Source organism: Eleutherodactylus coqui, chromosome 1 (genome assembly GCF_035609145.1).
Source record: "Eleutherodactylus coqui strain aEleCoq1 chromosome 1, aEleCoq1.hap1, whole genome shotgun sequence".
Lineage (NCBI taxonomy): Eukaryota > Metazoa > Chordata > Amphibia > Anura > Eleutherodactylidae > Eleutherodactylus > Eleutherodactylus coqui.
Window position 1 is genome coordinate 146443780 of NC_089837.1, and position 20792 is coordinate 146464571.

The 20792-nt window shown below is 47.0% G+C and overlaps 1 protein-coding gene across 3 annotated transcripts in view; it reads left to right on the top strand.

Annotated features, from left to right (window-relative positions):
* The first annotated feature begins 6426 nt into the window (after positions 1-6426).
* Positions 6427-20792, top strand: part of FXR1 (FMR1 autosomal homolog 1) — a 37345-nt gene continuing 22979 nt past the window's right edge. For all 3 annotated transcript variants that reach the window (XM_066601560.1, XM_066601566.1, XM_066601570.1), the window contains exon 1: positions 6427-6564. In XM_066601560.1, the coding sequence (XP_066457657.1) occupies positions 6514-6564 (51 nt within the window). In that variant the 5' untranslated portion in view covers positions 6427-6513. The remainder of the gene's footprint in view (positions 6565-20792) is intronic.

The following is a 20792-nucleotide window of genomic DNA, read 5'->3' on the forward strand; positions in this document are numbered from 1 at the left end:
CTCCGCCCCATCCACTTCCATTGCAAACAGCCGGAGGAAAGGAGAGAAAGGTGAGCTGGTGAGGGAATGGGTGGTAATGGCATTGCAGCCTCAATGGGTATTATTGTACCTTGACGCCACCGAAACTGGTAGGTGTGCGCAAGGGGAAGGCTGTTTGACAGCCAGGTGACGCCCCCAGTTTATCTTTGGCTGCACGGCGTGCTCCCTGCCGTCTGCCTCACAAGTCCTGGTTGTCAGTAATCACTGCGTGATTACTTCTGGCTGCCCTCCTGGGCCTCTCAGCTGCAGCCACAGAGGGCTGGGGGTATCAGCTGATGCCCAGCCTTAATGCAGCACAATGTGGGTGTGGCGGGGACTGTGACAGAGGTGTGGTAGGGAAAGATGGAGAGCACTATTACACAGGCTCCGGTACAGTAACAGCTTGAGCAGAAGCTGTGAGCAGCAGGGACACCAGCAGTAGCTGTGAGGGCGAGAAAGGGACGGCATGGAGAGTCACAGCGGGGCCACAAGGTACCCAAAGACTAGAGGAGCACTAGAGGTTAGTGTCAGCAGCGGAGGGCAGCGCTCCTAGGACTGGAGGAGTGCAGCAACTGATCGGCAACAGCCGAAGGGGGTGGGGTGGGTGGTGAGTGTGGACAGCACAGCGAAGGCCAGCGCTGCAACTGATCGGCGACACCAGGGAGGGTTGAGTGTGGATAGTGAGGTGGGCATGAGCACGCTCTGGGACCGGAGCAGCGCAGGGGGGTGAGTGTGAAACATCACTGAGCACGCTGCTGGGACCGGAGGAGCGCAGGGGGTGAGTGTGAAACATCACTAAGCACGCTGCTGGGACCAGAGGAGCATAGCAAACACATCTTCAATAGCGGAGGGGGCCATGTGAGCATTATACTGACCTGCCAGGGAGGCATGTTGGCAGCTAATCAGCTACAGGGGGCGTCACCCCCATGTCCCTCTTGACTCCCCCAGTTCTTCCTGGTAGCATCAAGATACAATAATACCGCCTCAACGTATATGCTCTGGGGCCCGTGCCGTCTGAACGGGAGCACAAACATTAGATTTGTTCGCCCATTCACGCGTTTTTACTGCGCTGGCTGGTGCACGTAAAACGCCTAAGGCTATGTAAAGGGGCTTCATGTATATATTGTTTTTATTCCGTTTTTTTTCTTATTTATGAAATTATTCTTTTTACTATGTCAGACCTCTGGGGAACATTCACGTTTTTTTTTACATTTTTCCACTGCAGCTGGGGCATCCATAGAAGCCTCAGTTACAAGGAGAAACATCCCCTGTAGTGACATTAGTCACTGGCAGAGCTGATCAGGGTTTCCTGGGACCCTGTAGCTCTGCTGTGACAGAGGTCCCCTGGCAGTCACTGACTGCCGGCTTGCTTAGTAAAAGAAAGTTTTCCACTTTCACTTTTTTAGAACATCACGCTCATTGAGCAATGTGTACTAAATAAAGGAGGAGGCAGAAAGGGGTAAAACCCACTTCTCCCTCCTCCTCCCGAGTTATCAGCTGTGACTAACAGCTGAAAACCCGTCCTGACTCTTAATGACTGCAGAAGCAGGAGGCTTTAATCCCCACCCTAATTTTACATATGGCTGGGCTTTAAGCCTGGGACCAAGCGCCGTATATTTAGAGTGCTTGGTCCTTAATGGGTTAATGTATTGGTAAGTATATGGCCGCTTTTGTGATGTTCCAGAAACTATAGAAGACCGGCGAATTTATGCTATTACGATAGCCGAAGTACGAGTTAGGTCCATAATTCACAATCATCTGGATATGAGGGTGTCTGCCAAGTGGGTCCTGAAATGTTTGTCAGCAGATGAAAATTGTGCCAAGTGTAAGCCTCCTGAAGAATTCTGCAGTGTTTTTGGCAGGATGTGATGCTTTCCTGTCTTGACTAGCAATGATGGATTTTTATGTATGATTCAGAAGACCAGTCAAAAGAATGTGGACATAGTGGTTCCCCGCATCCAGTTCAGAGCGAAAATTCTCATCCAAGATGACTGTGTCTGCCTTCTGGTAATAAAGTTGGGATACTGCTTGTGGACTAGCATTCAAAGGGGTCTACTATCATAATAATAATAATATTTATTTGTATAGCGCCAACTTATTCCGCAGCGATTTCAAGCATGGGAGAACACAGACAACAAAACAATTACAAAATACAATCAGTATGAAACGGGTGGGGGTGATACAGAAAGTACAATGCGGTGGGGGGGGGGGGGATGAGGCATGGGGAAACACAGGCAGTATGGGAATTACATGTGCAAGTCAGTTATTAGGAGGCAAACGGGGTTGGTAAGGAGGTGAAGGGGTAGAGGTTGTGTCCTAGTTCAGGAGATTTGATATGCCTCCCTGAAGAGGTGCATTTTTAAGGGATGTCATAAATTTTGTGCATCATGGATTGTCCGGATGCCTTGAGGTAGAGCGTTCCAGAGTATCGGTGCCACTCTGGTGAAGTCTTGGAGGTGAGCGTGTAATGTTCATATTAGAGGGGTGTTTAGTCTGAGTGTGTTAGCGGATTGTAGTGTGCGGGCTGGGTGGTGTATGGACAGGAGGGAAGCGATGTACGGTGGTGTGGCACCACAGAGAGTTTGTGGGTGAAGAGTTTAAATTTATTTCTGAAGTGCATTGGCAGCCAATGCAATGACTGGCATAGTGCAGAGGCATCTGAGAAACGGCTGAACAGAGAAAAATGACCCTGGCTGCCGCATTTAATATGGATTGGAGAGGGGAGAGTCTGGTGTGGGGAAGGCCAAGAAACAGTAAGTTGCAGTAGTCGAGTCGGGAGTGGATGAGGGCAACGGGTATCTTTAGCGTGTCTGTGGTGAGGAACAGGCTGATTTTAGCTATATTTCTGAGGAGCAGTGGCATGTTTGGGCTACAGATTGGATGTGGGGGGGTAAAGGAGAGGTCAGAGTCCAGTGTGACCTCAAAGGCAGCAGGCATGCTGTCTGGAGGTTATAGTGGTGCCAGATATTGATATGGAGATGCTGGGGGGAGGTCGGCTGGTTGAGGGTGGAAAGATGAGGTCAATTTTTCAAAGGTTAAGTTTGAGAAAGAGGGAGGACATGGTGTTAGAGACAGTTGGTAAGTTTTTTGAGGAACGATGCTGAGATGTTAGGGAAAGAGGTGAACAACTTGGTGTCAACAGCATAGAGATGGTACTGGAGGCCGAAATTAACATAGTAACATAGTATGTATGGCCGAATGAAGACAATGTCCATCTAGTTCAGCCTGTTTATCCTCCTTGGTTGTTGATCCAGAGGAAGGCAAAAAACCCCAAGAGGCAGGAGCCAATTAGCCTATTTGGGGGAAAATTTCTTCCCGACTCCCTAGTGGCAATCAGACTAATCCCTGGATCAACCCCTAATAGTTTCTACCTGCCTGTAAACCTGGATTAACAATTAACTTAAGATTTATATCCTGTAATATCCTTCCGCTCTAGAAAGACATCAAGTCCCCTTTTAAACTCCACTATGGATTTAGCAATCACCACATCCTCAGGCAGAAAGTTCCAGTCTCACTGCTCTTACAGTAAAGAACCCTTTTCTGTGTTGGCGATGAAACCTGCTTTCTTCTAGACAAAGCGGATGTCCTCTTGTTACTGTCGCAGTTCTGGGTATAAACAGATCATGGGAGAGATCCTTGTATCATCCCCTCATGTATTTATACATAGTTATTTGATCACCCCTTAGCCGTCTTTTTTCCATGGTAAATAATCCCAATTTTGATAGCCTCTCTGGGTATTCCAGTCCCTTCATTCCGTGTATTAGTTTAGTTGCCCTTCTTTGAACCCCCTCCTCAAGCACTGCAACATCTTTAATGAGCACCGGTGACCAGAACTGTGCGCAATATTCCATATGAGGCCTGACAACTGCCTTATATAGTGGAAGGATAATGTTCTCGGCCCTCGCCCCTATACCTCTTTTAATGCACCCCAAGATTTTATTAGCTTTTGAAGCTGACTGGCATTGCTTACTCCAGATTAATCTACAATCCACTAGTACCCCCAGGTCTTTTTCCATCTCATTTTTCCCTAACAGTACCCCATTTAGTGTATATTGGTATTATCTGTTTCTCCTGCCCATGTGCATAACCTTACATTTATCAACATTGAACTTCATTTGTTATTTTTCTGCCCAAGCCCCCAGCTTATCTAGGTCTGTTTGTAGCCGTACCTTGTCCTCCGTTGCATTGATTATATTGTATAATTTTGTGTCATCTGCAAACATTAATATTTTACTGTGCAGTCCCTCTATCAGGTCATTGATAAATATATTGAACAGAATGGGGCCTAATACTGAACCCTGTGGAAATTGGCGATGGTTTGTCCAATTGGGGCTGTGTAGATAGAGGAGAGAACCAATGACCGAGCCCTGGGAGAACCCGACAGCGAGATGAAGTGGAGAGGAGATAGCGCCAGCGACACATTTACACAACACTTCTGGATAAATTGAAGGAGGCATTATAGCCTAAAAGGGATGGACTGTTGACCTAGAGTGTTGTGTTCTTGCACGACCAATGCCCTATCTTACACAGCAGGCATCCCCCGGACCAAACTGCTTGACCTGGGCTTTGAGGTGCTGCATCATCCTTCTTAATTGCCTGATCTGGCACCCTTTGATATTTTCTAATTTGAAGGAACACCTCAAGGGAACTAAATTTGCCTCCATTTCTGATGCAACTGCAATGGTTACACCGAGTTTGCAGCTCAACCAACAGAAATTCTTTCTGAATGGGTTGAAAAAGTGGCAACACTGCAGTCAGAAGAGCATAGAATTATAGAAAGGTGGAGTTGGAAGGGACTTCTAGGGTCATCGGGTCCATCCCCTCTGCTCAGTGCAGGATCACTAAATCATCCCAGACATGCCTGCCCATCCTTTGTTTGAAGACTTCCACTGAAGGAGAACTCGCCACCTCCCGTGGTAACCTGTTCAACTCATTGATCACCCTCACTGTCAGAAAGTTTTTTCTAATATCTAATTTGTGTCTCCTGCCTTTCAGTTTCATCCCATTGCTTCTAGTCTTTCCTGATACGGAGAGGACCATGTAGAATAACTGTTACATTTCACTGTTTTATATCAATCTTTTGTGATTGAAGCCAAAGACCTAGGGTCCATCCACACCAAACTATTAACATTTGCATGACAACAGAGTTCGCTGTTTATACAGGCAAATACATCATTGGTGTATTCCATCAGGAATCGTTCACAGTCACTGTATAAGTGACTGACAACGACTGAACAATCAATATTTAATCCGGATGGTTAGTGAACGAGCTGACGATGAGTTATTCCTGCATAAAATGAACGATTACTCTTTCAGTCTTGGACGTGTTTAGACTGAACGGTTATCATTCACATTTGCTCATTTGATTAGAGTTGAGCGAACGTACTCTTCCGAGCTTGATGCTCGTTCGACTATTAGCGTACTCGATGGTGCTCGTTACTCGAGCGAGCATCACGCCGTGTTCGACCCCTGCCCCAGTTTTGGCCCGTCCCCGCTGCGCACGTCAACGGTAGTTTGTGGCTGGCTTGGCGGAGGGCAGAGAGAAAAAAAAGCTTGGCAACCGGCAGGTCCCATACAAAAATGCTCGAGTCTCCGATTAAAGTCAATGGGGTTCGTTACTCGAATAAAGCTCTTGAATTTTACAAAAAGCTTGACTCAAATAACGCGGACCCGAGCATTTGGGCGCTCGCTCATCTCTACATGTCATCAATAATCGTTCTGTGTAAAAGGCCATTTATAGGTAACAATTATTGCTCTAAATTCGTTCAAACGACCTATTTGAGCGATGGTCGCTCGGTGCAAATGCTAAATAACGCGCACTTGTCATTTGCGGTTCTTTAGGCTGACTTTTCGGTCCACTTAAAAACCCCTGTTGGCTCCCCGGTTTCTCGTCCGGTGTAAACGCTTCCCATAGGTGGTGAAGCGCTAAGAAGCCGACGGCAAGGCTTTCCGTGTAAACACCCTGCACGATTGCGGACGACCTAAGCGTTCGGACAATCATTGAAAAGCGTGCGGTCCTGTCTAAACACACACTACTCCCTGCAACGGGGAAACGTCCTTGTCTCAGACGGCCGCCCGTACGCGGTCCTCCGGCCCGGTGAGGGATAAGATGGCTACCTGCTGCTAGAAGCCCCCACGGCTCTTCTATTAGGAAGCCATGAGTAACAGAATGGCTCTTCCCTCAGCCATCTGTGTCCCACCAGCAGCAGCAGCTCGGTGACTCGCCTGCTATTTCGGGCAGGGTATATTTAGCCAGTAACACACGCACTGCGCCCGCTTCCCGCCTTCCCAGGCCATGTTGGGCAGCACACAGGACCTCCTTCATGGCCGCGCTGCTGCCTCACTAGTTCCCGCCATTCCCGCACCTCAGCCGCCCGCCCTCTCCTCATCCCCTCCACTCCCCTTCCTCTCTCCTCCCACAGCCGCTCTCCCTCCCTCCTCGGGTGACGCAGAAACTTTCTAGAAATCCTTCCCATCGCCCTTTGCGTTTCCAACATGGAGGACCTGACGGTGGAAGTGCGCGGCTCTAACGGAGCTTTCTACAAGGTAACCCTGCTAGGCAGGCCGCCTGCCGGGGAGCCGGGAGCGGAGGGCTGGATCTGCCGCCCACACCGCAGGACAGGGACCGGCCGGCAAACGCGGGGACGGCGGCATCTCGGTGCAGGGATGGCGGCTGGAGGAGGAGGCCGCGGGGACTGCTCTGCGATGGAGCGGCGGCGGCATTGTAGTCTACAGGCCGGGGGGCTGCTGGTGGGGCGACGGGGAAGATACCGGCCAGGCCGGATGATACAGGCTGGGATGGGGCCTGGTGAGTGCGGATAACGGGTATCCGCTCAGCACATAAAGCATCATGGGTACCACAGCCTGCAGCGCCCAGACATGGCCTGCAGGGACCGGGGTTATCTGCTGGGCTCTCACGGGATACTCTCAGCCCTGCTACATCTGTATCTGCAGCCCATCATCTATATAAAGGGGAATATCTGCTGCCCATTGGTGTGAGAGGTGGAAGCAGCAATAATAAAGCATGCTGATGTATGTAATATGGTGTCATTGCTTGATATGTAGTATCTGCTTGTACTGTTCAGCTATTACACACCTAGTAATAACATCCAAGAGGTTGTATTACGCCTCCCAATTTCTGGCTTATCTGCTTTCCTTTTTACATGAGGCAGTTTTACAACAAAACCATTGTTTGGGCGGTTTTTAAAAGGGCTTTACCAGGAAACCACACTATTGAGGGATATACTTGGGATCTGCCATCAATAGTTGATTGGCTGGGGTTTGCCATTCAGGACCCAGCTGATTGGTTGCCTGCTATCAGTGCAGCTTCACAACGGGATACTGAGCGGATGTTGCTGCTCCGACCCCTGTGTAGTGGCTAGTGTTGGTAACTGCAGGCTGGGGGCTTGTTAAAATCAAAGTAGGGGCAACTGTAGTTACAGGTGCCAGCCACTATATAGGGGCGGAGCAGTAACGTCCGCTCTATACACCAGTGTCTTGCGGTAATGACTTGTGGAATCAGCCGGGGGCGCCAGCAGCGGATCGCAGCCAATCAGCTATTGATGAGCTATCCTGAACATGGGTCATTACCTGTAGTTAAGCGCTGCGGAATATGTTGGCGCTATACAAATAAAGATTATTATTATTATGTAGTTCCCTAGCACTCCCTGTAACTCCTTTACCCCCTTCCTCTTGCACTACCTTGTCCTAGTATTACAGTAGTATTTCTGGGAGTAAAGGTTACAAGTATCGTTCAGACAGTTGCGCAGAAAAGGCGCTGAAGTCTACAAGCCAACGTCGATAGATTGATGATTATTCATTTCACACCCCTGATTCAAATACCCTGAACTTAGAGCGCAGTTAGGATGGCTTCAGATCTGCATCGGGGATTCTGCATTCTGGTTCAGTCCTGGAGCAGGAAAGGAGAATCCCCGCTGCCAAATGGTTCCGTCTCTGGACAGAACTGCTCCAGCTTTTGGATGGAAGAAAAGGCGCTGCATGCAGCACTACTTTCGGTATTCAGCTGCATCTGACGGAATCTCCAGCCAACGCAGATGTGAGAGCGGCACAGCATCTGCCTGTATGACCTGGAGTGGAGAGCTGCTCTAATGTGTCATTAAGTGGGGACGACAGTCGTGTAAACCTACTGCATGAACGCTGCCGCCACGTTGGCACTTGTGCGGAGCGTTTAGACAGACTGAGTTTACCGCTGGATTGCGGGCTTCTCGCTCATGAAGCACTGAGCAGGAAGCGTTTACACGCAATGACAATCTGCGATCCAGCGGTGTTTTTTTTTTTTTTGTTTAGGAAAGTCACGGGTAATGAATACTGAGGAGTAGTAAACATTTTTTTTTGCGTCTACACGACTATTATTTCTCAAATTTGTTAATTTGAATGAAGTTTGAGCGATAATCCCCTGTGTAAATGGCCCTTAAGAGCGCCTGCTGTTCTGGCGGACTTCATCTGAGTGGCTGTGCTGTAATAGTACACTTCCCATGCCACCACCACTGCAGGGGAAATGTCTGGCTGGCTGGGGTGCTGGGAGTGGGATTTGTGGAAGTCGGCTGGCCACCCTGGGTCCTGCATTCTGGAAGGCCTTGTCTGATGAGACGACCCCTTCAAGGTGCTTTTTATTCCCTTTTTCCCCAGATAAGTTTGCATCTAGATGTTCTCCCCAACTTGTAGTGTAACGTAGAGCTACACTTACACTTCTGCAGGCTTCAGTGTTGAAATCTCCCAGCATTCTTTGCCATTGCAATGTCTGCACATGGTTTGCTGCCGGTATAGTGACTTGGTGCCATATAACATTACACTATTGTCCTATAATGCATGATAAAACGTGTCGTCTGCGGGTGTCTTTGCGCAGAGTAAGTAATCATTGGAACGAGCGAACGATGACTTCAATTTTTTTCCGTTAATCATTTTTGTCAATAGTACGATCAGTTCTTTGATAGTCTGATGGAAATCTGGAAATGCCTGAGAATGGTTTGCGAACAACTGAATGATCGCCTTTTACGCAAAATGACTGGCAAATGACAAACGTGTTTTTTTTGTTGTTTTTTTTTTAATATATCTACATAAAATGATGGAATCGCCGTTCAGTCAGCGGCCCTGTTTACACTTAGAGATTATTATTAATTTTCACAAGATTCAGCAATTCCTTGAACGATTATCGTTCTATTTAAAAGTCCCGTACTGCATTCTGGGAGTTCTTCTAAACTGTGATGGGTGTCTGACAATAAGCCTGTCGGTCCTCTCCAGTAATAACCAGCAGTTCTGGTGTCTGCACAGATAGGTTTAATTGTGCACCGATGTTGAACCGCCATAGCCTCTGTTTTTTTTTTGTTTGTTTTTCTTTTAGGAATTTTCCATCTTGCTTAGAGATGAGCGAGCATACTTGCTAAGGGCAATTGCTGGAGCGAGCATTGTCCTTAGCGAGTACCTGCCCGCTCAGAAGAAAAGATTCGGGTGCCGGCGCGGGTGAGCGGTGAGTTATGGGAGTGAGCGGGGGGGGGGAGAGAGAGATCTCCCCGCCGTTTCCCCGCCGGCACCCGAATCTTTTCTTCTGAGCGGGGAGGTACTCGCTCAGGACAATACTCGCTCGAGTAATTGCCTTTAGTGAGTATGCTTGCTCATCTCTAGTCTTGACCCAAAGACTTCAGTACTTATTTTACAGGAAAGCATATGTGATATGTAGATTACTAGGAGCATGTGTGCCTATGGGAGACTTATATTTTTACTTGATTATTGCTTTAATACAACCCCCCTTTAGTTCTGCCCAGATATAAAGCTGGTCGGCGTCACTGCTTGTATGTAACAAGACAGCTACCTAAAGTATGTTTCCAGGGAGGTGAGAGTTTAGTACAAAGTATTTCAGCTGTTCCCGTCACTCTCCATCCGGAGGCACAGGCTCAGCTAGTAGCAATGTGTGAGCCTTTCTATTTATAAGCAGGCTTCCCCCCAGTGTCAGCTTTTACAGTATTACATGTGTTTCTAGGTTTCTGTTGACTTAAGAAATGTATTTTCTTCCATTAATAAGGTTGCCTGGAGTGAACGACTACTTTAAATCTGCCCTGCTGGAGCATATAAGGGCGCGCACACATTCAGGATCATAGGGAGCAGTTGATGTGCGGGAGCTGTTCAGCCTCAGTGCCAGAGCGGCTCACATGTATGTCCATTTGACACCAGGCTATGCAGACAACCCAGATGTAAACTTATACATTAAAGGGGTTTTTCCATCTGATATAGCGATGGTATTTTGTTAGCATATGCCATAGCATTATGATTGGTAGTGATCCAAACTCTGGGACCCCCACTGAACTGTAGAAGGAAAGGGAAGCCACACTGGTTTTGTACTGTGTCCTCTTTACAATTTCGCCAGGAGAAAGGGATAACACTGTATCTTCGTTCTCCAGATCTGTGGGGTATTTAGATCCATAGGATATGCTAGCACTTCATAAGAGCAGAAATCCTATTTAATGTATAAGGCCGGCCACAGACGGGCGGATTCGTATAGCAAATTCTGCAATCGCTGTCTGTGCGGACAATCCGTGGTATAATGCCGGCATTGAAAGGCATGCATTTTCAGTTTTTCATTCACACTCGCTGATATGAATTGCATATTCCGCGAGTGTAAGAAAAAAATCACAGCATGCTCTATTTTGCCTCAAAAGCCACTTGGATGGCCTTGTTTAAAGGGGTTGTCTCGCAAAAGCAAGTGGGGTTCAGCACTTCTGTATGGCCATATTAATGCACTTTGTAATGTACATCGTGCATTAAATATGAGCCATACAGAAGTTATTCACTTACCTTCCCTGCGCTGGCGTCCCCGTCTCCATGGCTCCGTCTAACTTCAGCGTCTAATCGCCCGATTAGACGCACTTGCGCAGAAGGGTCTTCTCCCTTCGGCGCGGTTTGGCAGCAGCGGCGTCTTGGCTCTGCCCCCTTCTACGCGTCATCGCGTAGCTCTGCCCAGTCATGTGTGCCGATTCCAGCCAATCAGAAGGCTGGAATCGGCACACATGACGGGGCGGAGCTACACCATGACGCGTAGAAGGGGGCGGAGCCAAGACGCCGCTGCTGCCGGACAGACCCGAAGGCAGAAGACCCTTCTGCGCAAGCGCGTCTAATCGGGCGATTAGACGCTGAAGTTAGACGGAGCCATGGAGACGGGGACGCCAGCGCAGGGAAGGTAAGTGAATAACTTCTGTATGGCTCATATTTAATGCACGATGTATATTACAAAGTGCATTAATATGGCCATACAGAAGTGCTTAACCCCACTTGCTTTCGCGAGACAACCCCTTTAAGTCAGTGGAGGCCATCCGACCCACAGCCCATACGTAATTGCATATGGGCTGCGTGTACCCACGGCATCGCTAAGCCTGCAAGCGGCCACGGTCATAAACAATAGTTATAGGAGGTAAGCAAGGTAATGGAATGTAGAATCCGACCCGCTTATGTGAGCGTGGCCTAAATCTAGAACTGGGTGGTCTCCATGGCACAGTGTTAAAGGGGTATGAACCAAAAACTGGGATCAAAGTGGAGGGAAAAACATAGGGAATCAGGTCAGGAAGGAGTGTAGGAATATTGCAGTTCTATCTATTGGGGGAGGTGTATTATTTAACTCTGTGCACATATTAACAGAACCCAGTGTTACTTCTGGGGAAATGGCTAGTAAGTAGCTTTCTACAGCTCTGTGCAATGTCCTACTGCTGAGATCCCCAGCAACCAGCACATCACCCCGGGGGTGGGGGTCGCTGGTAACATTCCAGAAAAACCTCTTCTGACATGAAGATATGACTTGCCAAGCATCAGGGGCTTTTCCTTCTCTTGATCGGTGAGGGGCACAAGGCATAGATCCCCACCAATGAGAATTTCTGACATGCCAGATAATTAAAGGGGTTGTCTTGCGCCGAAATGTTTTTTTTTTTTTGTTGCATAGGCCCCCCCGTTCGGCGCAGGACAAACCCAAGGGATGTGTTAAAAAATATATATATATATTACTTACCCGAATCCCCGCTCTGCGACTTCTTTCTTCTTCCTACTTATTCCCTCTCCAAGATGGCCGCCGGGATCTTCACCCACGATGCACCGCGGGTCTTCTCCCATGGTGCACCGTGGGCTCTGTGCGGTCCATTGCCGATTCCAGCCTCCTGATTGGCTGGAATCGGCACACGTGACGGGGCGGAGCTGATGATGCGTAGAAGGGGGCGGAGCCAGAACGCTGCTCGTGCCCGGACCGAGCAGAAGGGGAGAAGACCGCACAGCGCAAGCGCGTCTAAAAAAGCAAGAAGACAGCGAAATTAGACGGAGCCATGGAGACGGGGACGCCAGCAACGGAGCAGGTAAGTGAATAACTTCTGTATGGCTCATATTTAATGCACGATGTATATTACAAAGTGCATTAATATGGCCATACAGAAGTGCTGAACCCCACTTGCTGCCGCGAGACAACCCCTTTAAAGCAGAACCTTTTTAAAGAGGCTTTCCTACTATGACTTATCTCATCCACTGGATCGCTTTGGATCCGACATTTGGGCCCCCCAGTGATCCTGAGTTGTGTGTGCCCCGAATCCTCCATACGGGCATGTTTATACATAGCAGAATTTCTACAGCAAACTTTGCAGTATTTCCGCATTCAAAACAGTTCTAATCCGGACCATGGTAAGCGCTCTTTGTCAGGTGATGCAAAGTAGCATCACTTGACCAGCGGGGCTGTGCTGACTATAGGCCGCTGGGTGCCGGGGAGTGCTGACAGAGTGAATGCTTTGTAAGTGAGGGGAGCGCCATATCTTCTGAAATCTACTACATATATGTAGCTGACTTCGAGTCAAAATTCGCACCAATTGTGTGGAGAAAAGCCATGGTGGTCATGTGACTATTGTTCTATTCACTTCTGTGGTATGGAGGAGGATTGCAGAGCGTATTGATCTCCCTCTGTCCCATAGAAGTCTTGAGACCCTGCTGTTTATATTGTTTTTTTTTCTTCAATAAAAATCTTTTCACTTCAAAGCGCCATTTGTATGGGAAGCATAAGCATTGGGTATCACCAATTTTGTAATAAAATTGATGTCGTCCTATACCACACAGTGAATGGCAAAAAAAATAATATTGCAATTTTAGTCATTTGCCTTCCAAAAAAGCACAATAAAAAGTGATCAAAAAATCACACATGACACAAAATGGTACCAATTAAAACTACAACTCATCCCACGAAAAAACTAGACCTCACACAGCTGTTGGTGGATGAGTGAATATCTTATGGGTATTAGAAGGCGCATTCCATCTATTTTTTTTAGACTCCTGCGGTCTGTGGCACTGACGCAGTATCAGCTCCAGACGTGCTGCTGATACAGACGACTTCCATTGGCTTCAATGGAAACCATGGGAGCCATTCGTGCGGGGAAAAACACCTAAAAATGGAGCATGCTGTGGTTGTTTTCCTGCGCGTGCAATCTGCATGCCGGGGGAAAATGACATCTGCAGGTATTTAATTACCTGTAGGTGCCCAATGATTCCCTGTGAGTGGATCGCATGCATGGGAGACCCAAGCAGACTTTGTAAATCAATTTATGCCGTGGACATGAGGCCTTATATTGTATCGTGAACTCCGTTAAAAATAGAATTTCCTTTTTTTTTTTTTTTTGTTTTTCATCCCCCAAAAGAAATTTAATAAGACTTGGACAATACATTATATGTATCCCAAAGTTGGTGCCATTAAAAAGTACAATTTGTCCCGCAAAAAACACGTCTGTCTGTGCATATGATACATGGACAATGAAATGAATTGACTTTTGCTGGTTTGCTCACACTTGTGGGTAGGAATAGCGGATTCCACAAGCAGCAGAAAAATCAGTCTGCCCTATTTTTACCACAGATTCCGTGTATATGGGCTCCATTGATCTCTACGGATGCGTTCGATTCGCAATGCATATGCAACTGCATTGCGTATGGATGCAGATTTGTACGCACGTTGCTAGGAGACCAAATAAATGGAATAAAGAAAGCAGGAATTTGTGGGCCGACAATGCGGGACAGAGTCTGGGGAGCAACACGCCATCCAGACTGTCTGCAACGTCCGCTTAGGACGGCTGCTCACCATCGGGTCAGATGCAAGATCCCAAACCGGAATCCGACCCCGTGCCTGGCCGGTGACCACGCATACCTGGCATTTCTTTTTGTCTGCAGGAGGCATTCTGTTCTGCGGATGGTCCGCACAGCTCGCTGCTGGGAATACGCAGTACAGATTGTAGAAGGGTCATGGGCCGGACAGCTTGATTTCCACTTGTGTGCAGGAAAAAGCGTGTTTCCATAACATGTTATGGACTGTCTTTGCTGCGAAACTTGGAGGCAGATGCTTGCTCTGGGTTCCTCAACGGAAATTCAGTCTTGTCCAGCCAGCCTTAGGGCTCATGTGTATGACCGTCGCAGGATACGCCCGCAGATTTATGCTGCAGGAGTACAGCGGTGGTAAACAAAATGCGCCCGCTGGTGAGTTTGGGAAAAGTGCGTAAATCCACAGAAAATAGAACATACCGTGTTGTTTTTTTACCACTCGTGTAAATCCACGGTAAAATTCTGCATCTCAGCATTGGCTGGCAGAAAAGCTATTAGGTTCAACAGAACCTATAATGGCTGCGGAATTCTGCCATGGATTTACGCCGTGGAAACCGCGGTACCAATCTGGTCGTGGGCATGAGCCCTTATTCTTCTGGGCTCTTCACAAGAATAAGCAGTCAGGCCGTGGATCGGACTGCTTCCATTGACTTCAATGAAAGCTGTCTGTGCGGGAACCGCAGGAAAATGGACCATGCTGTGATTTTGTTTTCTGGACCAAAAGGTCTGCAAGATAAATCCAAATGCTTTAATGCATTAGCGGACGCCCATGCATCCCTATAGGCGGCTTTATTTGCGGATCGGCCGCATGGGTGTCCCGCAAATCAAACCCGCCCGTGGGCCTTAGACTTGTCTGCACTAGTTATCCCCGCAAATATCTAAAAAGCAACAAAGTACACAACGAAATGCTGTGTGAATGTAAACAACCACGAATTCAAAATTCATCACGTACATCGGCCTTAAAGGGCTATTTCGGGCATTTACTATTCATGGCCTATTCGGTCGTCAGCAGTTGATTGACAGGGATCCACCTCTCAGGATCTACCATGCTGATCAACCTATTCTCGGGCCTGCTGCCGAATTTAAATTGGAGAAGAAGCCTGGAAAGGTTCTCCCATGGCACTTGCTGTAACAGCAAGGACCGAGGAAGCCTTCAATCCACGCTGTTTAACCCTTTACACACCGCAGGATGTGAAAGGCTGATGGACGGGGCTCTGTCATCCATCAGAACCCACAATGTGATTGCAGTGTCCCGAGGGTTGCTATAGCACCCAGAGGCTTGAATATAGCCACTGGGTCTGCCAGCTATGGTGGCCTATAAGGTTCCGCCTCAGTGATCATCCCATCACATAGATCAACAAATGGTGGTACCATTAAAAAAAAAGTACAATTCATCCTGCAAAAATAAAACCTTTTTTACAGCACTATTGATAAAGTTAGGGGTCTTTGAATACTGTGATAAGGAAAAAGTACATGTTTTTAAAAAAGGAAAAATAAACCTCTCTATTTGGTAGTGACATAATTTGTAACGGCCTGCAGAATTAATGGCATTGCAAAAAAAGTTGAAATAAAAAATGGCAGAATTGCAGTTATTAAACTTTCATCTAGAAAAAAATAGAATAAAAGGCAATCGGAATGTTATGTTCTCAAAAAATTGGATACATGAAGACTAAAGTTCATCCTGCAAAGCCCTTCTAGAAAAATAAAAACATTGGCTACCTCGACACAAAAACAAAACCTTAAAAAAAGTTTGTGTACAAAAATGGCAAAACATAAAGAGAATCGCGCTGACCCGGAGGATAATGCTATCACATTATTTTGCACACTGAATGCTGTAAAAATGAAATCCAAAAAATGGCAGTATTCTCCCCCTCCCCCAACACCTAAATAAAATTGATATGTACCAATAAATAATGTAGCTGAATGGCATAGAGGATGGGGTCAAGGGGTTGTAGGAGAGCAGCTGCACACCCTATCCTCACTTCAGGGGAAGAGTGTATGGTCCGATACAAAGTACCAAAATGTAAGTTACTGGTTTCACACGGGCAACAAATCAGCGCAACTTTCTCGTGATTGGATGGCGCTGCAAATCACATGTATGTGAAGCCCGTGCTTTCCAATGGGTTCCTTCACATTAGTGATGATTTTTTTTTTAGCCTGCTTCATTGTGAGAAAAAATTGCGGGTTGCTATATACTGCTGCGTTTTTTTTTTGTTTTGTTTTGTAGCTCATGTTTTTCTGTAGAGCCTTCCTTTTATCACATGAAAAGGCGTTTTTTGTGTTGTGCAATGCACGTCTTTGCTGGCACTTATCTTCAGGCAAGACGTCCTGATCAGGGGTTAGAAAAACTCCTGACCAGGAAGCCTTGCCTGCAGAGAAGACAGACGTGCAGCGGAGCTGTACAGCGGCTTTAAGATGTGTTTTTTGTGATTCAGCTAGGGCTTATTTTTGGGTAGGGCTTAAATTTCAAGCAAACCTCCCTTTCCCCCAAAAAAATCCCGACAAAAGAGCCCTACAGTCGCATGCCTTATGTAGTGACACAATTGCGATATCGTTGTGAGAAAATGCAGCAATATCACACAGGACACTGATACAATATCGCTGTTGCCCGTGTGAAAGAGGCCTTAAGCTGGTGCTTTATTAGTAGTTTCTGTACATTGTCATCCACATGTGAATCTGTCGCCTGCTTTTAGTCCTATAAGCCAGGCTGTTTAGTAGTCGGCCCATTCTAATTCGTTAATGGGAGAACTACATGTTAGCGCTCACACCGGGGGAACAGTAGGGAATTTAAGTATAAGGATGGTCTCACACGAGCAGATCGTTGCCACGATCACTTGCAGGACTTCCACTGTGGATATCTGCAAGCAGAATCTGGCCCGCCCGGCATAAAACGTGCATCCTCGGACTCCACAGGTCACCTAGTTGTAGCCCATAAGCTTCGCTTATAGGTGTAAAAGTAGGTGATAGATTCTGTCAAACCAACTAGGGGTACTGGGAAAACCAACTTTAAAAAGCTACAAGTAGGCCCCCTGCACACGGGCAGAGATTCTACGGCGGGATTTCCCGCCCGTGCTCGCCTGCATAGGATTGCATTACAAAACGCAATCCTAGGCAGATGGCTGTGATTTGTCCGCGCATATTTTCAAGCCGCGGCGTGTTCTATTTCTCTGCGGGTCTCGCAGAGGCCTGCACAGAAATGTCACTCCCTGTGCCCCGGCTCCACTCTGCGCATGTACAGGCGTCTGGTATATCACAGAGCTGGAGCCGCGCTGGTCCCTGCAAGGGCGCGGTCGGATCCTCCTGCAAGAATTCTCGCAGTGGGATCCGACCCGGCCGTATGCAGGCGGCCTTAGTCTTTTGGCTTTTAGTTTAATATATAATTTTTATTTAAAGGAAGAAATTCATCAAGACTTGCAAATCACTTTAAGAATTTCTTTTCCCACTGCCCCTGCTCGTCTTAGGTTAGTGAATTTGGATGCCACAGATCTTGTATCTCAGTAGGAAGTGACTACAAGTGGTATAAATATGGCCTGGGATGTTCTCTGGATGAGCGGACACAGGTGCAGGCACACTTGACCAGATATTTAGCTACAGCTGGTTAAACAGCCGCTTACAGGAATGTCTAGATAATTTATGCCGCTGATAACATATACGTTCCATCCAGGCCTCTTGCTCAACTACTCCTGCTTTTTATTTTTCACGACGCATCAGAAAACAGGGATCAGTTTTATCTTTGATGATAAAATAGCGCAGGCTGTCGCTCCGTTTCTGTAAGGGGAAAAAAACCCAAAGCTGCCGGGTACATTATAGTTCAGTGTGGTATCCGAGATGTCATGGCTTCTGTAATGTAAGCCATGCCCCCTCTGTGAGTAAAGTATTAACATGTCCTCAGGATTTGATCTGTGGGGTCCTGCTGCTTGATGCCCCCACTGATCAGATGTATGAAGAGGTTGTAGGTAAGTGACCTAATGTTCATTCGTCACATGGCCTCTGTAGCTCAATGCTGTTGAAGTGAATGGGACTGGGCTTCTACACCAGGCATAGCCGCTATGAGATGAATGGTGCTGTGCCTGATATGCAGTCAGGAGGCCGCAGCACTCGCTCAAAAGCTCTTAGATTATCTGACTGGCAGGATCCTGAGGACAAGGCCTCAAAACTCTTATTCCTAAAAATGCCTTTAAATCACCTATTCACGGGATAAAACAAAACGCTCCGTTAGGCCTCATGTCCACAGGTGGGTTGGATTCCATGTGGGGAATCCAGTCCTGCCTGCTGCCAGTGAGCCCTACGTTCCTGGATTTTCCCAGCAATGGCGTCCACACCAACCTCTCCACTTTTAGGTTTGTGCACTTTGCATGGTCTTCATGGCTCACCATCGGACATTTCTTTCCAACTCCTGCTTTCCCGTGGTATCCGTGGCTTGTCCAGGAACCACACAAACGGAGCCTGCTGAGATTTGTTTTTTGGACCAAAGGGTCTGCAAAACAAATCTGCGTGCTGTAATTCATTTGCGGATGCCCATGCTTCATATGGACGGCTTGATCTGCAGATTCCACAAATCAAACCCACTCATGGACATTAAGCCTTATGGTTCCTGGGATTGCTTTTATAGCTCTCTTTATTTCCTCCTTTGGCAGTTGAAAAGTCATGCATAGTATTGTGTGTTTAAAATACAAGTGCAGATCCACCACCAGGATTAAAAAGGTTGTGTTTTTCTGTTATTGATCCTTATAATTCATAAAATACTTCATATAAAAATCTGCCTAGATTGGCTGGCCGCTCAATCACATAACCGTGATGTCGCGGTGAATGGAGTTAGTGAAAGTACAGTGATTCATTCACATTAGCGTGTATTCGTTGCGCATTGATGTGTGCGTGAAAAAGTTTGCAGCGTGCTCTATCACCATGTGTCACGCATGAGCCCTATTCTCTAAGGGTAGCATATGCAACGCTGCTAGGAGACAGAGCGAGGAGTAAAAGTCACTGTGCGTGACTGCCTGCGTTAGGGCTCATTCACATGACTGTATCTGTAAAACGCAACAGGAGTCCCGCAGCGTTTTACTAGTGTGTGAGAGCCGGCAGAGGCCGTGTATGGCAGGGAGAGCACTGCGTGTATCACCCATGCAGACTGTTTAATTTTTTTTTTTTTAACTTCCTGTTCTGTTTCATAGCGGGATTATGTATGAATCTCCGATCCTACACAATGTCTTGCGTGTGGAAAACGTTGCATACGTACCCATACGAATATATAAGGCTCACGCTGCATAATACGCAGAGAAATGGCGCCTGCTGCGATCTTGTTCTCCCACGTACCTAATGTGAACAGATCAATGAAGTCCACTTACTTTCATTGACTCCATTCACCGCGTGTGACGTGGCCGTGCACCACAACATTATGTACCAAAATCACGGTCCTGTGAATGAACCCATACGCTGTCATGCACAGTGCACAATCGCTGGCAAACGCTGGCTGTGTGAATGAGGCCTTGATCACAGTATGCTTATGGACTGAACGTAACGAGCATTTAAAAACAAAGCGTTATGCCATAATGCAAGCTATAGACAATCCAACATGCAACAATGTGATGTTATACAAGGTCTCAAATATTAGCAGCTTAAGGGCTCATGCCCATGGACGGAGTGGGATACACCCGCGGACTTACGCTGCGGGAGTACCTTGTTTGTCCAGGCTGGTGATCGTGGAAAAAGTGCCAAAATACTATATTAATGGAGACCTCCGCTATGGAAAAACACAGTGAAATAGAAAATGCCTGATTTTTATTTTTTTATTTTTTTTTATTTTCCCCACAGCAGAAATATGACAGAATCAAGCATGTGAGCACTGACAGGCAATAGGTATTAGGTTCAATAGAACCTAATGGCTCCGTTATTCCACCGTAGGAACGTGGCAGAAATCCGACCGTGGGCATTAGCCCTTAAGGGCGAAAACACTGTATTCCATCCTTGCACCATTCACCTGATGCAAGGTGTTTGTGTAAAAAAAAAACTCCTTGCATCACTGCGAGGAAGTGGCGATCTGGCGCCGCTGAAAGCAGTTGGAAGCCTTGCATGGCGTGCGCCTCACACGCACTGTGATTTTTATCCTGGCCCCATTGAAAACAATGGGCAAGGCATTCTGAAGGGAAAACACCCCTCATGTATGTGACCCCTTCCAAAAGAATGGGGTTCATATTTGTGCGTCTCACAATGCCAAAATCTGGCACGATTTTGTCGGCCGTGTGAAAGCGCGCTAATTCTTAGCTGATCAGAATGAGATCACATGACCGCCTGAGGGGAAGGAAGCTTCAGATAGAAAGGAAGATCTAAAAATGCAAGCAGATTCATATATATTGGGGGCTAATTACATAATGAATTAAAACTATATATCTCTGCTGGAGATATTTGATCTGCTATTCTGCAATTTAATTTGTTTTTTATACAGCCCATACATACGAAGCATTGCACTCAGTAAATGTGATGTGATGAATAGGGGTATCACAATTTATTGCTACCGTAATTTGTAAAAGGTTTTCTGCCATCAGAGGAACAAAAACATTGGTTCTCAGATAGAAAAATGTTTAGCTTTTTCTTGCGATACTCGAGAAGCCTTGACTTTAGTATGAACAGGGCTCTGCAGCCATATTTGGCAGCTCTCA